The following is a 20,613-nucleotide window of genomic DNA, read 5'->3' as shown; positions in this document are numbered from 1 at the left end:
TTTAAAAAGCTAAAAATCCATTGCATTCGCTTAATTTGTTTTTCGTTCTTATTTTTTATTTGGTAAATTTTAGATCGTCAATATATTTGATATTGATGCGGCGATAAAGGGGAGCCCACCTTTCACGGGTCAATTGACACGGTATTGGTCAAAGTCAAGGCGGTCAATGTCAGGACTTACGGAAAGAGCCTTAGCCAAAGGTAGATGTCTGGTTATCCCGGTCGGCAAATGAGTGGCCGAGCGGATCACCCGGTCGGTCAAACGAATGGATATCATGGGCCGGTTGGACGAATGGACAAACAGGTAGCCGGTTATTTCGGTCGGTCGGAAAACGAGAAGCTCGGACCGCCCGACCGGCACAAGAAATGACATTACATAGGAAGGAATGAGAAAACAAAAGAGAATACTCCGTCTGTCATTAAATATGAAGAAGCCAAGACAAAGAAGAATACTCCATCTATCATTAATGCACGGAAGTCAAGACAAAGAAGTCTTCCTCTGGCAATTAATATCATTTAATAAGAGCAGATGAACGATCACAAAGAAATGTATAAAAGGGTACACTAGGTATGAGGAAAGACAAGATTTATCTATTTCTCGATTACTCATTCTCTCTTCTTGATTCTAACTTGAGCGTCAGAGGGTCAATGCCAAGAACTTCTTCCCTGATTTGGTTTTGTTTTGCAGGATTGAGGTCGTTTTCTCGTCAGTAGTCACCCTATCTCCAGCTTTCCAGCTTTCCTCATTCGGACAGGATCAGATACGAATGTTGATAGAATATAAGAACCAACATAGCCATAAGCATGACATGTCTAACCCACAATGTACACATTAAATTTTGACTTCTACTATTAAAAGGAGGCCGTGTCATGTTTTTCTACAATATACAAGCAAAAAACATCAATGAAATATAAGAGAAATAAATAGAAAATGATGCATAACTAACGAGGATATGTAATAAGGGCACAAAATTTAATAGACAAAAAACAAGAACTTTCTAATTGATAAATCATGTCATCCGAGTATATAAACAAACAAACCCACCCAAGGATGTTTATAAAACATGAAAAGCATAGCAATATAATACTAGTGGTGAATATGTAAGTCTATGTAATAAGTCTGTTATTTAATCTATTTTACTTGTAAATATATTATTATTACAGGTGAATAATTAGTATATCTTTTCTTGGTGTTGAGTAGTTCTTAATTTGTAGCTAAGAGATGTGATTACCCATTATTATAGTACACTGTTTTTGACTTATGAAAATAATTTCAATTTACAACTTTCTTATGCATCAGTCGCACACTTCATTAGAATTATTGGTTATGATATGGAAATATGAATCCTTACTTATATAGTCTTTGGAAGTTGGAATATTCTTCGAGTTGAAAAGACACTCTATTTTGCTACTCGAATGTTTTTATCCAAGCTTATAGAAAAAAAAGATCACAAATGTACAAGTATCAAGGAAAAGGTTTTGACATTTACTACAAGGAACTTCTGGAAATGTGAGACTATTTGCTCTTTTTGCCTCATTTTATCTTGCTCGATTCTTCTTCTTCTTCACACATCTTTTCAGTTAGGTACTCCACATAAAATCAATCAGAGTTGTATTTCCCCCATATATATCATACACATTTGAATCTAAATTAATTGTAAGTTAGAAAGCAACACATTATAATAAATACAATAAACAGCTCTGCAAAGATTGTAATTCCCTCCTTTTCAAAAGTACAGGAAATTATATATTGAAATTGACCAAAATACTATATGACAGTTACTTCATTGGACATTTTTCTATTTTCGTGGCTGTCTAGAGAACGATACATCAATCCGGGGTGTAGCGTAGACAATGAATATATAACATCTTTAGTATAATAGCAGAGGTCGATTCAACAATATAAAATTTATCCCGTTATGTGTTTAATATCTATGTATTTATATTTATCTCTCTTTATATTTATGACGCCGACACTAAAAAATCGAATATATATATATTTTTTTAACGGCTGATGGAGATGAGTTATGGCTGACGAAGGCGGGGTTGCGGCTGATGGAGGAGATGTGAGAAAAAGGAGAGCTGCGGTTGCTGCTATCGATAAAGGAGAGTTGTGGCTGCGTATAAAGAGAAAATTTTAATGGTTGAAAATAAAATGATAACTGATCGAAAGAGGAACATGAGAACTCAATTATAAAAATTTATTCTCTCATTTATATTCCTATTCTTATAATCTAAACATTAAAAATAATAATAATTTATTTTCATTATCATTCCCCTCCCATTTTCCCATAAATTAAACACCCCTAACATTTGTTTAAAAACACAGACTTTGCCATAAACAAAAAATGCTAACATTTTTTATATTAATTAAAATCCAACTTTTTCTATTTTTTTTTCTTAATTTTTGTTTGATTAATTAAAATTAAAATTTTCCTCTGTCCTTTTTTTTTCGCTGCACAACACCCACTCTGTGACTAACGTAGTAACGTGGTTACAGGCCACGAGCATCAATCGTTGGCCTCCCGAAGCTATTTCCGATGCCGGCCTGCCACGGATGTTGATCACAAGCCACCCGGCGTGGTTGTCGACGCATGCGACTCGCATTTTTGCCAGAATTTTGGAGGACTGAGTCATGAATCATCCACCGACTAGATATCGAGACAAACTCCATGAATGTTAACACTCGGAGCCAGATGACAGTCGCAGGTCGTGACTGCTCCTGGCAACGGTGGCAATCGTGACTTAGTCGTGATTTCAACCGACAAACTTAGAATGCGATGGAGACAAACTCTGTCATAGAGATCGTCGACAGTGAACGAGGCCAAGAGGCATATTATCTTCATCGAATATCTAAACCAAACAAGATTTTTGTTGATAACTTTGGATGGATAACATTAAGGGAGTGCTTGGTTAGAGGGAGTGTAAGTGAGGAATGAGAATGAGATTGAAAGTTAGTGTTTGATTTGGGGTATTGATGATGAGTTCCACGGATTTAAACCTCCAAATATGAGATTGAGCTATTACCAAATAAAATGTGGGAAATGGAATGATGGGTCCCACGGATTCAAAACTCCTCATTCCCATTCTTCACTTTAATTAATATCATTCATATTCTCATTTCTTTCCGTAAACCAAGCGCCTCCTAATAACTTGGTCGTCTTTGGAAGTAATATGGAGGATGACAAAGTTGTTTGAGTAAGATGGAGGGGTGACCTAGGCGTATGACTTTTTTTAAGTATCATAGCCCTAAGAAGCCTTTAGTGTGGACGGTCTGAAAGTCTTATACCTAATATAGACATGCAATTACATTTTGGATGCTCGTACATTAATGACTTCTTCCTACCAAGGACAGATAGGACTATACAGAGAACATGTTGTGTAAGTAATGAAGTCACATAAGCACCTATTCTATGGAAGGGTGCCCCAGTTGCGGTCCTATGGATGAGGATCATAGAATAACTTCATAGGCAATAGGAAATGTCTACCTACAAATGATGTTAATTATTCGAGTGTTGTTTCATGGTGGACATTTATTGACTAAGGTAATAAACTTTGCTATGTCTACTTTGATATACCCTGCATGGACTATGGAGAACTAAAAATAATTTTTTTTAGGGTCAATTGGATAGACGTCGATCTACAAGAATGTGCATATTAACTTTCGTAGTGAAAGATAGATTATATTCATGTTAGTTGTTCCTCACAATATGTTCTCAAATTGTATAAAGAAAGGTAAATTATGGAGTCCGAGGGATTTTGTTTTTTTTTCAGAATGTGCATATTAACAAACATTAAAAATGTATTATGATTACACTGCTTATTTCTATATATGTACCCTAGTTTTTTTATACACAGTTTACTTATTAAAAAAATAAATATATATTAATAATTCCTCTTATCTGTATTAAAATTATTAAATAGATAAATTATTATAAAAATAATTTTTAAAAAATATATATTTATAATGTGCAAGCGTTGTGAAAGGGAGTCCTAATGGCGTTGACACATTGCTAGGTGCTGGCTACTGTAAACTATTTAACACTATTGCATGACATACTAAATATTTCCTTTATATTTTTATTTATTCTGCCGTTTGCGTGTCAAAGATAAATCCTATCCAACAATTCGATCCGAATCTATCATAAAAAGATTGAGAATTTTCAAATTTGAATTGGATTTAAATTGGGATATTTTAATTTTATATTACATCAAGATCGGGTGGGATTCAAATTGAAATATTTTTAGATTAGGTTAGAGTCGGATTAAATTCAGATTAATCTGAATTTAAAATTTAATAATTTCTTTAGAATTAAATTTAATTTTATTTTATTTTAAAAATTAATTACAATATCAAAGTTAGAACATCCACCTCCAAATTAGAACTTGTATTTTATGTAAAAAAAATTATTATTTTCTAAAATTTAAAGAATGAATTCTATTTCTTAAATATTAAAATATAAAATATTATTTAATTTGGAAGTGAAAAAATTAAAAGAAATAAATTGAATAATAAAAATATATATCACATAGCGAGAGAAGAAATAATAAAAAAAATAAAAGATAGAAAAATAATAATAATAAAAAATTGAAGATTACAGAAATTTTTAGAATAAAATGTAATGTATAATGAAAAGTAAAAGTCTAAATTTAATAAAGTGGATGGTTTATCTTAAATTTTAGAGATATTTATAGAAAAAATAAATAATTATAAGGAAAAAAATTATTTTTTATCCAATTATTTGAGTTTAGGATTTTTCAGATTGAATTTAGATTTAGATTTATAAATCGAATTCATATTGAAATTTTTTATAAATTTTTTACTTCAACTCAATTTAAAATCATTTAATCCATCCCAATTGACACTCTTCTATAATCACGAAATAATTTTAGAAATATCAATTTATTTATATTTTTGTAGAATTGTTGTATAAAGTAAGATAGAGGAATAGCAAGATGCGAGGGTGATTGTTATCCTTTGGGATAAGGACGATTCTGAAATGCGTAGAATATTCTACGTGTGCTTGTTCTGTGATTGCACAAAGATTCGTGAACATCCACATCCGCAATCTATTTACTTTCCGATCGGATCGGATCAGATCAGTCGCCAGTTGGATCCTGTGCAAGTCGAGGCGCTGTCCCTTTAGCAGTGAGCCGTCGCCTATCGTTCACGGATTATAAAATTATCTAATACGATGGATTATAAGTTTATTTGCGAGTTATTTTTAGCTAAATATTTTTTAATAAAATGTAAATATTAATTGTTAAAATTAAAAAGCATATAGATAATATTACAATTTTTTTTAACTTATTCATGTGGATTTGTCCGTGTGAATCCTAAAAAAGGATAGTGTATATAGTTTTATAAATTATTCCTGTGATTTAAACTCGTGATCTAAAAATTAATAGTAATAATTTTATTATTATGTTAAAAATGTCTTTCAACTAAAAAGATAGAAATCAGAAGAGAGTTTTATTTTTTTTTAACACCCCATCACATCACGTCGTCACCATAATAATAATAATATTATTATTATTATTATTATTATTATTATTATTAAGAAAAATATCTTTCTTTCATTATCATATATAAAATGATACCGTTATTCTTAAATATATTATTCAATATTATTATTTATTAACATACATATTAAATCTTAAATTTATCATTTAATCATATCAATGTAGCAAGTCCACGATCTAACAGTCACGAAACTTTAATTGTTATAATATTCTAAAAACTACGATTTTATAGTTATTTATAATTAATACCATAATTATAATAACTGTTCTAATTTCTCTGAGACTATGGTACAATAATAATAATAATAATAAGACATTCAAATTATTATCTAGATATCCATTATTCAATTCTCAATTATAATTTATTTGTAGAATTTTTTTTCTCTAAATATGGTGTGTAATCAAAGGATATTGGACTTCTAGAATTACAAGTATTTCTGGATTTACTCTGATGGTTAATAGGAAAATTTCGTAGGGCCGAGTCGGTTATCTCAGAGCTAGTCAATAAGGTCGACCTGGTCATCTCAAGACTAGTCAATAAGACAAACTGAATTTATTATTTTTTCAAAATGTGAATGTGCCCCATAATCTCTCTAAATGTGGTGTGTAATCAAAGGATATTGGACTTCTAGAATTACAAGTATTTCTGGATTTACTCTGATGGTTAATAGGAAAATTTCGTAGGGCCGAGTCGGTTATCTCAGAGCTAGTCAATAAGGTCGACCTGGTCATCTCAAGACTAGTCAATAAGACAAACTAAATTTATTATTTTTTCAAAATGTGAATGTGCCCCGAGATTATGGTGCATCGACAAGATATCTAAGTTGATTGTCACCTACACACTCATAGTTCGATTCCAATCATAGTGAATTTGTAAGATTTTTTCTTTAAATGAGGCATGTAACAAAATGATACTAAGCTTTTTGATCACTTGTTGTGAGTATTTGATTCTAGTGGTCGATAAAAAATTTGGATAGAATTCAATTAGTCACACAGAATTAATTGGGTTTATCAGTTTTTTTTTTAATTAGAATGTGAATGTTGTTAAGATGTGAATGGTTACTGAGCAAGTTAAATCTGTCTCCTCGGCATGATATAATGGATGTGTTAGAAAATAATAATGTACACTGTACTGTACATAAGAGTGATTGATGGGGTGTGATTTTGCTAAAAATATTTTTTTATTCATTTAAAAATATATAAGTAATTATTTTAATTTAATAATAAATAAATAAAATTTAAATAATTTTTAGAATATCTATATAATTTCTTTATCTAAAATGTATAATTTAAAGTAAAAAAAAAAATTACTTTATTAAATTTGAATATCTATCTTTAATACATTATATATCAATTTTCTTATTTCTTTTTTCTCATTTATAATGTTTAGGTATAAAATTTAGGGAATGAAATTAATTCCCTAAATTTAGAAAAGTATTGTTCATAAATGTATAATTTAAGGAATTGATAAATAGCTAGTGTAAAGATTTTTAGCAATCCTATTTAAAATTTATGATAAAATATTTGAATAAGGTATATGATGTAAATGCTCTTAGCGTGAAGATTTTGAATCTATATAATAATATTATTAAGATTTAATATAATCATGGTCTCTGGATTTATAGTGATGCGATAGGACATCCAAATTATTATTTAGATAATCATGGTTCAATCTCCAACTATGAGGTGCGTAACCAAAAGGATGTTGGATTTTTAGGTTAGCCGTGTGGAAAACTTCTATTGGGTCAAATCAGTCACTAAGGAATAGTCAATAAGACTAACTGAGTTTATCATTTTGATCCCCAGAGCTATAGTGCCGCGATAGGAATTGTCACTCAGATACTCATAGTTTGATCTCCCGCTATGACATATTTGCATAAATTTTTCCAAGTTTCCAGACTAACCACCGCATGCACTTCCCAATTTACTCCGGTAACTGATGAGAAATTTCTCAGGGATAGCTAATCTCATATTTTACTATTTAATTAAGAATTTAAACCCTTTAATAACCAACTTTTAATTAATTTGGTGAAGTCCAAAATAATTAAGTTACGCTAATATTTTTTTTTCACAATTATTATAATTTCAAAACTTATCAGTAATTTCAACTTCTTATCTTTCTAATTACATTACTTTTCTCGTCATCTCAATCTTCATCAATCTCTTATCTCCTCTCTCTTTAATTTTTACTACAGGTTTATTTTTTATCATTTTTATATCACAACTTATTAATCCATCTATTTCAACTTTTCTACCCATACTAGTGATCATGTACACACGTTGCTTAAGCTAAACCCCTTATATTAGGTGGGGCAATATAGGGAGAGATATGAGGGAAAAATAATTGACATCTAAAAAATAGTTTTAATTTTTAAAAATTGCCTCTACATTTATTTTTTTGAGTGGGGCAAGACTAATATTTTTATAATTTTATACACTTATAAGAGTACTTACAAAAAAATTGAGATGAGACAACTACCCCACCAAAGCTACAAGTGGCTTCACCACTGATTACGTGTGTAATATAATAATGAACACGTGCGGATAACGGACTCTCCTTCATGAAAAAATTAATTTAATTTTTATATCAGATATTAAACTGATAAGAAGAAACACTACACTTAATCTTAGTCAAAATATCGATCATAAATTAGATAAGGGTATGTCAGACTCATGCAATAGTGTAATGCTAGAGTGACATTTGAGAATCCCAACAGCAAGCTACCGGAACGGCTCCCTTTATAAAAAAATTAATTTAATATTATACTCGATCTTAGCCAAAAAAAAAAAAAAAATCTATAAAAATATGTTTTCTAACATCGTCGGCCCAAGGTATTATAGAAGTTTCTTTGCTCACAGTATTGATAATTTTAAGATGTGAGGCTAAAGAGAACTCTAGATTTATAATTGATTAATGAGAAAAAATATCAATAATATGTGACAGCTGAGTCTTGAACCCTAGATTCATGATTGATCAATAAGAAAAATTTTCAATAACATGTTACAACTAAGTCTCAAATTCTAAATTATCAACTAATACGGTATGAATAGGAAAAAATAAGAATGTTAATATAATTTTATTTTAGATTTCACCCAAGTTAACTAATTAGTCAGTAAAAGAGATATACTTTTAACAAAATAATAATTATAAGATATGTATTTGATAAAATAACGTCCAGTAATATATAAACATTTAAACCAATTTACAATTTTATTATATAATTTGCATATACGCAGTCCGATGAACTAATAAATTATGTATGAAAATGAAATAAAATAAAATAAAATCGATACAAAATTAGATATTGTCAAATAAAAGATTTTAAATAAAATCTACATTTATAACAAAGATGAAAAATATCTATTTTTTAATGCCCGAGTAAAGTCACATTAAATCACATTGATATGAATACTCTATAAAAATCATTCTTCTATTTTCAATATTTTTTTTATAAAATATTTTTTTGTTTTATTATTTATATATTTTTTAATATGTTTTACAATTAATTTCTGCAAGTGCTACGGCAGTGTCCTGCTGCTTTCCAGAAGAAAAAAAATAATAATAATAAAAAAAAGGTGTGGTCTTTCTTTTTCTGCCACTGGCCCTCCTCTCTTTACTGGTCTTTAAGATCTCCGTCTCCCTCTCTTTCTCCTCGTTGGTCTTCGCTCAATCTTCTTCCCTCGATCCCCTCTGCCTCTGCGAAATCCTGTCGCTGGGGCCACGCTTGCTGCTCAAAGCCTCAAATGCTCCAACTCTGAGGCGCCCCCTCCAGCTTGGTGGCCAAGGCCGTGGGTAACTTTCCCGTTTCTCCATAACCAGAAGAGGCCTATCGAAACCTCTCCGCGCGGTCCTCCACGCCAGAAAGATCAGACCTGGATTCGGCGGGCACTCCATTGTATTTGGTCCGGAGGCGAGTCTTCCGCTCTTCCCATTTCATTCGTTTCCGTCCTGAAACGCTTTATATATTGCCAGGGGAACTGAAAAAGGAACGGTCTTGCAGGGGCGACGCTTTTTGTTTTTTGTTTTGTTTTTGTTATCATTTGCGTGTACGATTTGTAGTAGGAGGGGCGGAATTGATTTTCATTGCTTCTTCTGCTTCCGTGTGGTGTGTTGAAGAGGATTATCTGGAATCCACTAGTTTTAGAGATTTTCGATCTAGGGTTTTCCCCTTTTATCAATCCATGCTGCAAAATGTTTTGTTTTTTGTTTTTGGCTGAAAAGGCGAACTTTTCCCCTGCTCGCTAAATCTTTCACTTTACATGATGGTGAATTCCAATTGTTTTAGTTTGGGCCGGGGACCATCGATTGACTCGATCTCTGGTTCTAGATGGTCCTTCCAATCTTCCTTGGATAAATTATAGTCTGTTTGCTACCTTTTATGTCCATAAGCTTTGTCGTTGTGGAGCAATATTATGATATTTGTTCCACCAATGCCCCGACACTATTTTCAGCTAAGAATGTGCAGTCTTTTCTTAACTCAAATCAAGTATCAAGTATCAAGGACTTTTTACATGCTTTTCCTTTCAGGTTGTTTTTACTTGGAGCTGTTGTAGTGAAGGGTAAATCACGTAGTTTAAAGATTTGCTTATTTTCACGAAAGGGATCAAATTTAGAGGGATGAGTAGGAAGATGCTTTAATTCACCGGTTATTTTGATGAATGAGTGGATGGATGAAAATGAATAGAACCCTTTGGCTCCTCCTTTCCATTCAAATAGGATCACCAGTAAGTGGATGGATCAGGAAAGTGAACAAATGACGAAGTTATAGTTGTCTATTCAAATGACCACTTGCTTGCTCATGAACAACACAAGGACCTTCTTCTCCCCAACTCACCCCCGCATTTTCCCATTAATTTCCATGTGCGTTGAATTAATCACACCTTAATGAGAGGAAAAAGAAGAAAGGAAGTAAGTCATCTTCCTTCCATCCACTTATTGATGAAATCAAAGGGACAAATGTAATATCACTTATTTATGTTGTATTTATTTGTTTCTCATTTGTGGAGTAAAATTTCAGAAACAAAAGGGTTGTTTATCTGAATTACTGCTCATTCTAGCAACTCTAGGACCTCTTCCTCGACTTTATCATCTTTGCAGAGAACATTTAGATGGACCTAGAAAAGATTAAGGTAGTCAAGGACTATCCAAACCGCATGCCCTTCAAGAAGCTCAAAGCTCTCATGACTTCATGACCTTTTATTAGGGGATTTTAGTACTATCATGACTCCTATAACCCTGCCTTAAGAAAGGATGGTTTTAGTAGACTAAATCTCTCTAAAGGATGACTAACTCCCTTGTTATTAGAAAATTCTCTAAACTATTTGAGGTGATCTGTGCCGTGCCTGGGATAGGTACTAGTATTGTATAGGAGGAACATTGAGCTAAAAAGGACATCCAATTGCATTTTGGATAGAAACTCAATAAACTCGAGAATTCTATTCCACCTATCATAAAGAGTTTTATGTTATTGTTCAAACCCTTAGATATTGATAATATTACTTACTGTCCCATGAGTTCATCCTCTATTTGAATCGTAATGTAGGATTAAGATTAGGGTAGTGAATAGCCTTAAACGAAGCTTAAATGTAGTAAGAAAATTAATTCTGCAACAATAAAACTAAAAGCAATGCACAATTAAACAAATACACAAAAGAAAGAGAGAAAGAATGCTAACTCAATGTTTTATGTGGTTCCACAACCTCCAAGCTTCTATTCTATGGCTTATGACCATTTAGCATGTCACTCCACGAGTCTCTCTATCTCTCTCCTTCTTAGAAACCTTTCGGAGGCGGAGAAACATCTTACAATGCCTTACTTACAAAAGTGCAAAAGAAAAATTGCAATGAGTAGAGAAAAGAGTTTCAGAGAATTTTTTAGAGCAACTTTGTTGACTCATTTGATTAGTCGATTGACCAATCAATTACTACATTGGTAAACTGAAGGTCTAGGTCATTTTCAGTCGATTGAAGCATTCACTAAGCAAATTCTAAGGCTTTTGTCCCAGCCTAATTTATCCCTCGATTCTCCAATTTTACACCTACATTCACATTCATTGTTGCATAAATGAAATTCGCCAAGTCATTAGAGAATACCCTTCTCCAGAGCTCTCCAGGACTTTGTTTGGAATTTTCTTTACCATGTCAAGCTTCTAGTTAACCTTGACTTGCTTTGTTAGGCATTTGATTATCTTTGATCTGTTGGACTTCCTCTTGTTTGACATACAATCACCCTTGATGTGTCGGGATTTCATCGTGCCATGTCAAACATGCATACACTTGTGACAAGGCCCTTTGTCTAACATCAAAACCAATTGTACCAACACATAAGGCATTATGATTCAGCCCTAGAAGAAGCTTAAGTACCAAACATGCTAGGTTGGTGAGTTTCAGTCAATTGGTATTTTTCCTTTTTTATAACAATCAATAATAATTATAATCTTAATTACATTCTAGCATACCTCCCTTATTGAGAATGTTTATTTGCAGGATTGCTTTTCAGTAAGTCTATACAAGTGGTCCAAAGTCCTATAATTCAACATTTTTCAGCTAATAAAAAGAATTCCAGTTTGTTTTCTTTGCTTGAAACTTTATTCATTGTTCGTCTTTTGTGCAACATTATACTATTTCTTTTATTTGTGGCTTTTTATTTTGATTTGTCTTTTTTTTGATAAGTTGTATACTATGCTAGCTATAGAGATGAGTAATATCACTGGGATCATAGTCTGGGCTTATTGTTTTCATGCAGCTTGTATGCTTTTACCTCTACTAACCTGGACTTTGGCATTATCAGGGTTTTGCAATGACAATATTCGCAATGCATGGTTTCCCTTGATCTGTTTGCCATTGTTTAGAGATCCAAATCATGGAGCCTTCTTTCCTGGTTATCAGATTTTGCATTCTGTGATTTTTATGCTACTGATGTTTGATAGATCAAAAACCATTTTGATGTGGGCCTATCAAACAACTCTCCAAGTGAAGCATTTTGTGTGATGAAGATTTCAGACACTCTATGCAATTGGAGGAGTTTGGCTTGGGCATGGAGAGAAATTTTTGCAGTCAGCTTCCTTCTCTTACATCCCTCCATTTGATTGCATCAGGTGGTCAGCACTCTGAAATTAGTGTTGCATACTTTTCATGGCCTATTTCTACCCTAATGCATGCTGCCGCAGAAGATCGAGCTAATTACTTTGCTAACCTCCAGAAAGGAATACTACCAGCACATGTTGGTAAATTACCAACTGGCCAGCAAGCCACAACACTACTTGATCTGATGACTATAAGAGCATTCCATAGTAAGATTCTTCGTCGTTTCAGTCTTGGTACTGCAATAGGATATAGAATCAGAGAGGGGATATTGACTGACATCCCAGCAATTCTCGTTTTTGTTGCTCACAAAGTGCACAAGAAATGGCTCAGTCTCAACCAGTGCCTGCCATCTACCCTTGAGGTAAATAGTAGTTTCATTTACAGTTGGGTTGGTGTTATGAGAATGAGCATTCCATGCTGCAGTTAATTTTAATGTTACCATGCCTTGTATACTTAATAGAGATTTAAATTTTTTCAGGGTCCAGGGGGCATATGGTGTGATGTGGATGTAGTGGAATTCTCTTATTATGGCACACCAACACTAACTCCCAAGGAGCAATTGTACAATAAGCTTGTCGATGAGCTGCGAGGAAGTGATCAATGTATTGGTTCAGGCTCTCAGGTACTAAGTACATTAACAAAATTTTATTTTATTTTTAAAACCAAATGTTTCTAATACCCCTACATGTATGGAATAGCTTATTGCGCAATATCTAAATAAATTACTAGATTTTGTGAAGTTCATTGCTTGATGAGTGAAAAAGCAATGTCACATAACATGGGCTTTTGACTTCTATTTTCTAAGAGTTATTGTTGGACTAACAATATTTGTTGTTTAATGGTTCTTTGAGACACTCAAATCAGTTGATTACTGTTTCTTCTATACTACACTGCATCAGCTTCCTAATCTGGATTTTTTTGAGTGATTTGGAGTGTGCGATTGTGTTTATACCCAATACTCAACGCTTCATCTATTATACCCAATACTCAATGCTTCATGTATTATAGCCTTTTTATCCTCTTGCCTGTGAGAACCTATTAGACAATTTAAAGAATCTTAGGGAAGTGAGCTGTTGTGTTAGTCCAAGTTCTGCTACAGTAGTCCATCTAATGGCAACGAATTAAAGTTTGAGTGTTATTTTGTTCTCAACTTGTCTTAAATGCAGAAATATAGCTTTTTTGAGTTAAGCACAACTTTAGATTACTCTAGCTGATGAGTATTTTTTGCTTCTGTTTCTCATTAATCTAGTGCAAACTATGATTTTATCCATGTCCTTTTATGTTAATATTAGGTTGCAAGCCAAGAGACATATGGGACCTTAGGGGCTGTTGTGAAAAGACGAACAGGAAACAAACAGGTTGGGTTTCTAACAAACCGTCACGTTGCAGTTGATCTGGATTATCCTAATCAAAAGATGTTCCATCCATTACCACCCAACCTTGGACCTGGAGTCTATCTTGGTGCAGTTGAGAGGGCCACATCTTTCATTACAGATGATGTTTGGTATGGGATTTATGCAGGAACAAATCCAGGTAGCTCAAGATCTAGCATTATATTAATTTATCTTGTTTAACATTATCTTGTATCTTAGACTTAGAAATCCTCGTTTTGCTTATTTGTTTGAATGCGATGGGATTGTGAGGTCAATGCTTTTGATAAAATATTCTTGAATGAATGCGAGACATGTAAAGGAGAAATGATTTTTTGAAGCCATTTTTATTGGTCGAGCTTTATCACTCACACTCCCAAACGTATTTCAAGATATTATTCAATTTGATTATTTTGTACACCTGTTTGTCTTTGCTGATCAAATATACCCTTTTCATTCTGGTGTACCTGCAGAAACTTTTGTCCGAGTTGATGGTGCATTTATCCCCTTTGCTGATGGATTTGATGTCTCCAGCATTACCACCTCAGTCAAAGGACTGGGTGAGATCGGTGATGTTAAATTTATTGATCTCCAGTCGCCAATTGACAGCTTAGTCGGGAGAAAAGTGATGAAAGTTGGGAGAAGCTCTGGTTTGACTAATGGAACAGTGATGGCTTATGCTCTTGAATACAATGACGAGAAAGGAATATGCTTTTTCACAGACTTCCTTGTTGTGGGTGAGAACCTGCAAAGTTTTGATCTTGAAGGTGATAGTGGGAGCCTTATCGTTCTAACAAGAGAAGATTCTGAGAAACCTAAGCCTATAGGTATCATCTGGGGTGGGACTGCTAACAGGGGAAGATTGAAGCTTAATAGTGGCCATTCTCCCGAGAATTGGACAAGTGGAGTTGATCTGGGTCGTCTTCTTGATCTTTTGGGACTTGATCTCATAACAACAAGACAAGGACTTGAAGGTTTGATTCTTCACTTTTGATGCTGTAAAATTAAATAAATCTTCAATGCACTATTTCTCCTTATCTTCCCCTGTTGATTGCATTGTATCTTTCTTTCACTTTGTCACTACAGATGCCCTACAAGAGCAAAGATTTGCTTTGGCAGCTTCTATCAATTGCACAGTTGGTGAATCATCTCGAATGATAATGAACTCGGGAGATAAAAAGGATGATGAAATATACACACCTTTATGCATTGGCATTCAACATTCCCATTCTGAAGGTGCTACTGGTTCAGGAGTGAATGCATTTCATAAGGATTCTGAGTTTCAGGTTGACAGAGTTGAGGTTGCGAACAACATTGAAGACCAACAGTTTGTTCCAAATTTAATTAGTACGTCTCCAGCAATCCTTGTGGAGGATGACAATTTTGAAAGGAGGAATCTATCTGCATTAATAAACTCGTCCAAGGATGATATTTGTATTTCATTGCATTTTGGGGATCATGAAACCTAGGGACAATGTTATGATAGCATGGCAATTAGATTTACAAAGACATTCATTGTGTGACATACTCGTTCAAGTATAACTTTCAATGATATCTGTATAACACACGGATGAATTCTACAGTTTTGAGACGAAAATTATCAACAGCCTTTTAAAGGGAGGACTGAATTATCTTTCAACTACAGAAAAACTTCACCTTGCCATCATCTTCGTTAGGTGGTTCTACACGTTCAAAAGGTCAGTTAACCATCTTGTCAGACATTTCACATGTTTTCTCGATAGCTTCTTTTAAGTATATGCCTCTAAATATGTAAAAGATAATTTCATTAATAGGTTTTCCTTGACTTACACTTGCATAAATTTGTTTCTGTATCAGACTTAGTGTTTCTCAAGGTCGATCAAGAATGCTCGTTGTTATTTTATTCTGATGATTTTGCCCAATTGTTTTAAAAAAAATGTTTAATACACTTGATCAATTAGATGAATTATTGCTTTATGTATGTACTATTGTACCATCATTAGCTGGATAGTTTAATGCGCCCCTTAGCATATTCAGGGGACAAATAAACAGTTACTTTGGTTAATTAGTGACTTGTTTGTTTCCGGTACGACTTTCGACTATAGATGTGTGTTCCTCATTAGCTGAAGCCTTAAATTACATGAACAAGTTTTGTGGTTTCTCTCTCTCTCATGTATATTGAGTTCTGCTTGTTTGTTGCACAATCATGGATATGAAACAGTTTTGCCTCTTTGTTGTACACTATCCACACTAGAAAAGCTTTGTGGTTGCCTGGAATTAGTTCAGAAGAATTATCGATAGCTGCGTAAATTAGATATGAACAAAAGTAGGTACGCACCGATATAAGAACTTGAAACCTTCAATTTCTCACAGGAAGTCACTTTGTTTCAGATAGTTTACGACCTAGCAACTGCAGTACCGAGCGATTATGAAGCATAGCATAAGAATTAAATGAACAAGAGAAAACACTTTTGGAGAAGAAAACATGTGATAAGTGTCATAGGAAAGTCGAACTCTCCTACCTTTGTTTAGCTAGTTCTGTGAGAGAATCCTGTCGAGGAAAAGAAATGGAACATCATTCAATTGTTAGTGAGCGAGTGATTGAAGCTGCCAGATGACCTAGTAGAGGAAATCATTTCTTTGAAACACTCATTCTTGATCTCTGGTTGATACCTGATCAACTCCATGGAGTAGACCCAACAAGAGCAGCAAGTCGATCCTCGACTAGATCAAGCTGGCAGCTTCAATCTCTCGCGCTAACAAAACAAAACCCAAGGTTGCCCGGTTCTTCAAGCGAACGGGGAGATAAAGGAGAATGGCTAGCAGAACTCCTTTTCCATCTGTTTATATAAACATCACATCTCATTACCCAACCTTGATATCCTCTACTTGCGCCATTGGCATCAAATGTGTGCTCATGGTATGTTTTGGTCCCTTGTTTGTACAGCTAGCGACAACGACTCTTGTCTCAGTAGGTCGATCGATACGATATCAAAATAATAATGGCCATAATACAGAGAGATACAATAGCAATCTAGCAGCACACATATCATATGAATTGCATGTTTAATCTAACATATGCTTGTGGCTGTGCTGCAAGTTGTAGTGCCTCAAGATATCAGTTGTCTGGCGTATCTTTGTGGGCAAAGAAGGGCACACCCCATAATCTGTAGGACCACAGCCACAAAGGTTCTTATTTAATAGCTTATCCTTTCTGGACTGTTGTTGGCCGATCGACTGTCCCGTGGATTTGATGTGTTCGTTAAAGGACTGAAAAGGAGGTTTCAAGGTTGTCAAGATGCAGAGGGAACTTGCATCTTCTTCCTCTTCACAAGTGAGATAGAGTTATGATGTGTGCCATATCTTCCAATTGCGTTGGATTGGTAAAGTAGTGATCACTAGTTTGATATGCGTATATCTGAATTGTCGATGATGCAGTAGCAATCTACCACTGCACCATGGAGTGATGATGTCAAAGTTTTTGAATTTTTTTTAATGTACGGTTGATCTAATTGGTGGTAAAAGGCGAATACGTTCGCTCCCAGTACCCCCGCCAACCCGTCTCAGGGTCAACACGGAAGAGGTAAATCACGGGCGGTTATTAGCCTTTGGAATAATGACTAGCACATAAAAGAGATATTTACCTCGGCTTTATCGAGATTCGAATCCCAGATCTCATTGGTGGCAACACTTCATGTGTTAGCCACTAGACTCATCCGAGGGGATATGTACGGTTGATCTAAGAACCTTGGGCTGATGGGTCGTTCGTTGTAAGCATTTTCTAATTTATTTTTGTGACAGATAGAAATTTTTTGTGAGATCGAGTCGGTCATTCCCAAGATTAATTGATATAAGTTAAATTTTGGATGTCAACTAAAAAAAAATAATGTCAAAGCTTTCTTTTCTTGTTGTGATCGACTCTGTGAGAAATAACACGTGTTAGAGGATTTGTCAGGTTACTTGGTGAAATCCCTCTGATGCCTAAGCATCATGATGCTGCCATAATAGACTAAAAAAGAAGAAAGTAAGGAAAGAGGAAATCCGGCAGTCTCTTTTTTTTTTGGTGCATATGTCTGGTATTTATAAGTGAGGTATACGTACTTATTGGTTCAGTGGAGCCGACAAGAAGGGAGGGATGAATTATCTACAAATGAAAATATCCTTCTCAAACTTTCAACTAAAAAATTAGCAACAATAATAAAAGAAATAATAGCAATAAAAGAAAAGAAAGAAGATTCAGAGAGTTGATTTGGTTACAGCCAAGAAGGTTGTTAATCTAAGACGGTTGAACTGGCGTATTAGAAAAAGTCTCCTTCTTTGAAGGCAGAGAAACTTTTTACACATTAAAAGCTCTTACAAGTTGTTAGGAATTGATTCGGAGTTGATCGATTAATTTTCTAACTCCAGGGGCCTTTATATAACTTCTGGAAAGCTTATCTCGAACCTTGAGGGCGCTTCCAACGAGGTTGAGGGCGCCTCCAGCCGAGTAGATGGATAAAACTTTATCCATATGTGAAAACGATCACTAGACTGGTTCTGAGGCGCCTCCAATGACCTTGAGGGCGCCTCAGACATGGTTGAAGGAGCCCTCAAGGCCATGAGGGTGTCTCCAGCACTCCGTTGAAGGCACCTCAAACTAGCTTTTCCAGCTCCTTTTGCCTTCTTTTCGTTTTCCGAAGCTTCGATTGCTTGGGTGATTGTGGCCAACCGAAATAAGGCTCACCCGAACTCAATTTCCGACCTTCTTCTCGAGCAAGCTTCCGTCCCGACTTCTCGTCCCTCGAACGCCGCGCACATTCTTCTCGTCCATCGGTGTACTCTTCCGCAGTTCTTTCATCCTTCGGACGCACTGAGTCCGTCGGCTCCCTTCCCGTGTCGTCATTCTCGCTAGCTGCGTCTTTCATCCAGTCAAGGTGAGCGGATAAAACTTTATCCACGCGCAAACGGTCGAGTTGACCTAGTTGAGGGCGCCTTCAACACTGTTGAAGGTGCCTTCAATGGTTTATTCAGCTTTTCTTCATCTTCACGAAGGCTTCCGAAGTTCCAATTGCTTGGGTGATTTCGACCAACCGAAATAAGGCTCATCCGAATCCAATTTCCGGCCTTCTCCTCGAGCAGGCTTCCGTCTCGGCTTCTCGCCCCTCGAACGTCGCGCACGTTCTTCTTGTCCACCGGTGTACTCTTCCGCAGTTCTCTTGTCTTTCGGGCGCACCGAATCTGTCGGCTCCCTTCTCATGCCGTCCTTCTCTCTAGCTGCGTCTTCCGCTCGATTTCCTATACTCCTAAGCTCTTGCACACTTAGACACAGGGATCAAATAACAAACAGGATCTAATCTAACTTGGTTGATCACATCAAAATAATCACGGGGTCCAACAATGATCATGAGGAAGCGGAAAAGAGATAATGAGAAAGTGGGGATTATGAATCATGTATGCTCGTGTCTTGTCAAATTCGGCTAACAAAACTTAGACGACCCACATGATCAACTTAACGACTTAGCAACTCAATAGCTTGGTAGGTCAAACTAATTCGGCAGCTTGGCTTAGTTTGGACTAACTCGGTAGCACGAACAAGTGTAACTCGGATAATGATGACTCAACAATATGACTAGGTTAGGGGGGGGGGGGGGGTGGAGCCATGCAAGTGTATCCTAATAATATTATATATAATATTAGAAATTATTTATATCATATTTATAGAAAATATAGTATAAAATATGAAATACAACTTAATATTCCTTGAACACAAAATATTGGTAGTAGTAATTTAAAATTTACAAAAGTATAAATTTTATTAAAAGAATGAATGAAATGATTACAAGAATCCTTAAGTTTCATACAAAAATTTAAGAATTATTTTAAAACTCCTTTTGATTTTAATGAAATAGATAATGAAATAGATTTTGATCATAATAATATTGTATATAATATTAGAAATTATTTATATAATATTTATAAAGAATATAGTATAAAATATGAGATACAATTTAATAATTTTGAAATATAATACTAAGTAGTAATTTAAAACTTACAAAAGTATAAATGTTATTAAAAGAATGGACGAAATGTCCACGAAGATCCTCAAGTTCTACGAGTTTAAGAATTATTTTACGACTTCTTTTGATTTTAATAAAGCAGATAACAAAGTAGATTTTGATGTCTAAAGTGGTGGTCATAGAAAACTCAAAGTTTTCTCGTCCTCTCTTTGATCGTCAAAGAAATTTTAGCTTGTTCAGTGTCAATAGTTATTATGGAATAGACGTCCAGTGTCGGCGGTAACATATTCGATGAACAACGATCAACTTTATCTGCCGACTTGACGATTGGATCAGAGCTGAAAAAAAATCCAAGGAATGTAATTTTCAGATGATGAAGTCAAAGAATTTGATACCGAAAGAACAAATACTATAGGAACAAAAAATGGAAGTGAATAGCATCACTTCATAAGGTAAAAAGATAAAAAAAAGGTAAGAGAACTATGTGAGTTTTGATTTCCCTATACCCTAAGGGGATATGTAGACAATTAAAATAAGTGCAAGTCTTTTTTTAATAGATTTTTAATATTTTTTAATATAATAATCTTGAACTGTGATGAATTGTGACAAATCATGTACGAGCCTTGAACTGACGGTTTCAAATTGTGAACCATAACAGTT

General features: G+C 34.4%; 1 protein-coding gene, 1 long non-coding RNA gene and 1 pseudogene across 4 annotated transcripts; 1 reads left to right on the top strand and 2 right to left on the bottom strand.

The window, feature by feature from the left end:
* Positions 1 to 8,177: 8,177 nt before the first annotated feature.
* LOC121974105 lies at positions 8,178 to 8,318 on the bottom strand (annotated as a pseudogene).
* An 823-nt stretch (positions 8,319 to 9,141) lies between these two features.
* Positions 9,142 to 15,584, top strand: LOC121969314 (protein NARROW LEAF 1-like). Of its 2 annotated transcripts, none has more exons than XM_042519339.1 (6): positions 9,142 to 9,433; positions 12,313 to 12,969; positions 13,087 to 13,230; positions 13,901 to 14,141; positions 14,452 to 14,952; positions 15,065 to 15,584. In XM_042519339.1, the coding sequence occupies exons 2-6, from the start codon at positions 12,532 to 12,534 to the stop codon at positions 15,445 to 15,447; spliced, it is 1,707 nt and encodes a 568-aa protein (XP_042375273.1). In that variant the 5' UTR covers positions 9,142 to 9,433; positions 12,313 to 12,531; the 3' UTR covers positions 15,448 to 15,584. The 2 variants fall into 2 exon arrangements, with proteins under 2 accessions (XP_042375273.1, XP_042375274.1); XM_042519340.1 differs by lacking the exon at positions 9,142 to 9,433 and having other exon boundaries at positions 12,313 to 12,619; positions 12,724 to 12,969.
* A 102-nt stretch (positions 15,585 to 15,686) lies between these two features.
* LOC121969315 lies at positions 15,687 to 16,759 on the bottom strand. Of its 2 annotated transcripts, XR_006108544.1 has the most exons (4): positions 16,631 to 16,759; positions 16,480 to 16,508; positions 16,296 to 16,367; positions 15,687 to 16,228 (listed from the first exon to the last, which is right to left on the bottom strand). It is a non-coding gene; the product is annotated as an uncharacterized LOC121969315 (long non-coding RNA). The 2 variants fall into 2 exon arrangements; XR_006108543.1 differs by having other exon boundaries at positions 16,480 to 16,759.
* Between the last annotated feature and the right edge of the window lie 3,854 nt (positions 16,760 to 20,613).

This window comes from Zingiber officinale, chromosome 4A, assembly GCF_018446385.1.
Source record: "Zingiber officinale cultivar Zhangliang chromosome 4A, Zo_v1.1, whole genome shotgun sequence".
NCBI lineage: Eukaryota > Viridiplantae > Streptophyta > Magnoliopsida > Zingiberales > Zingiberaceae > Zingiber > Zingiber officinale.
This window is presented reverse-complemented; position numbering and strand designations above follow the sequence as displayed.

Coding starts and splice junctions, on each gene's coding strand:
- LOC121969314 (XM_042519339.1), top strand. CDS start 12,532: ATGCAATTGGAGGAGTTTGGCTTGGGCATGGAGAGAAATTTTTGCAGT. Junction 14,142..14,451: donor TTATGCAGGAACAAATCCAG/GTAGCTCAAGAT, acceptor GTGTACCTGCAG/AAACTTTTGTCCGAGTTGAT. Junction 14,953..15,064: donor AACAAGACAAGGACTTGAAG/GTTTGATTCTTC, acceptor TTGTCACTACAG/ATGCCCTACAAGAGCAAAGA.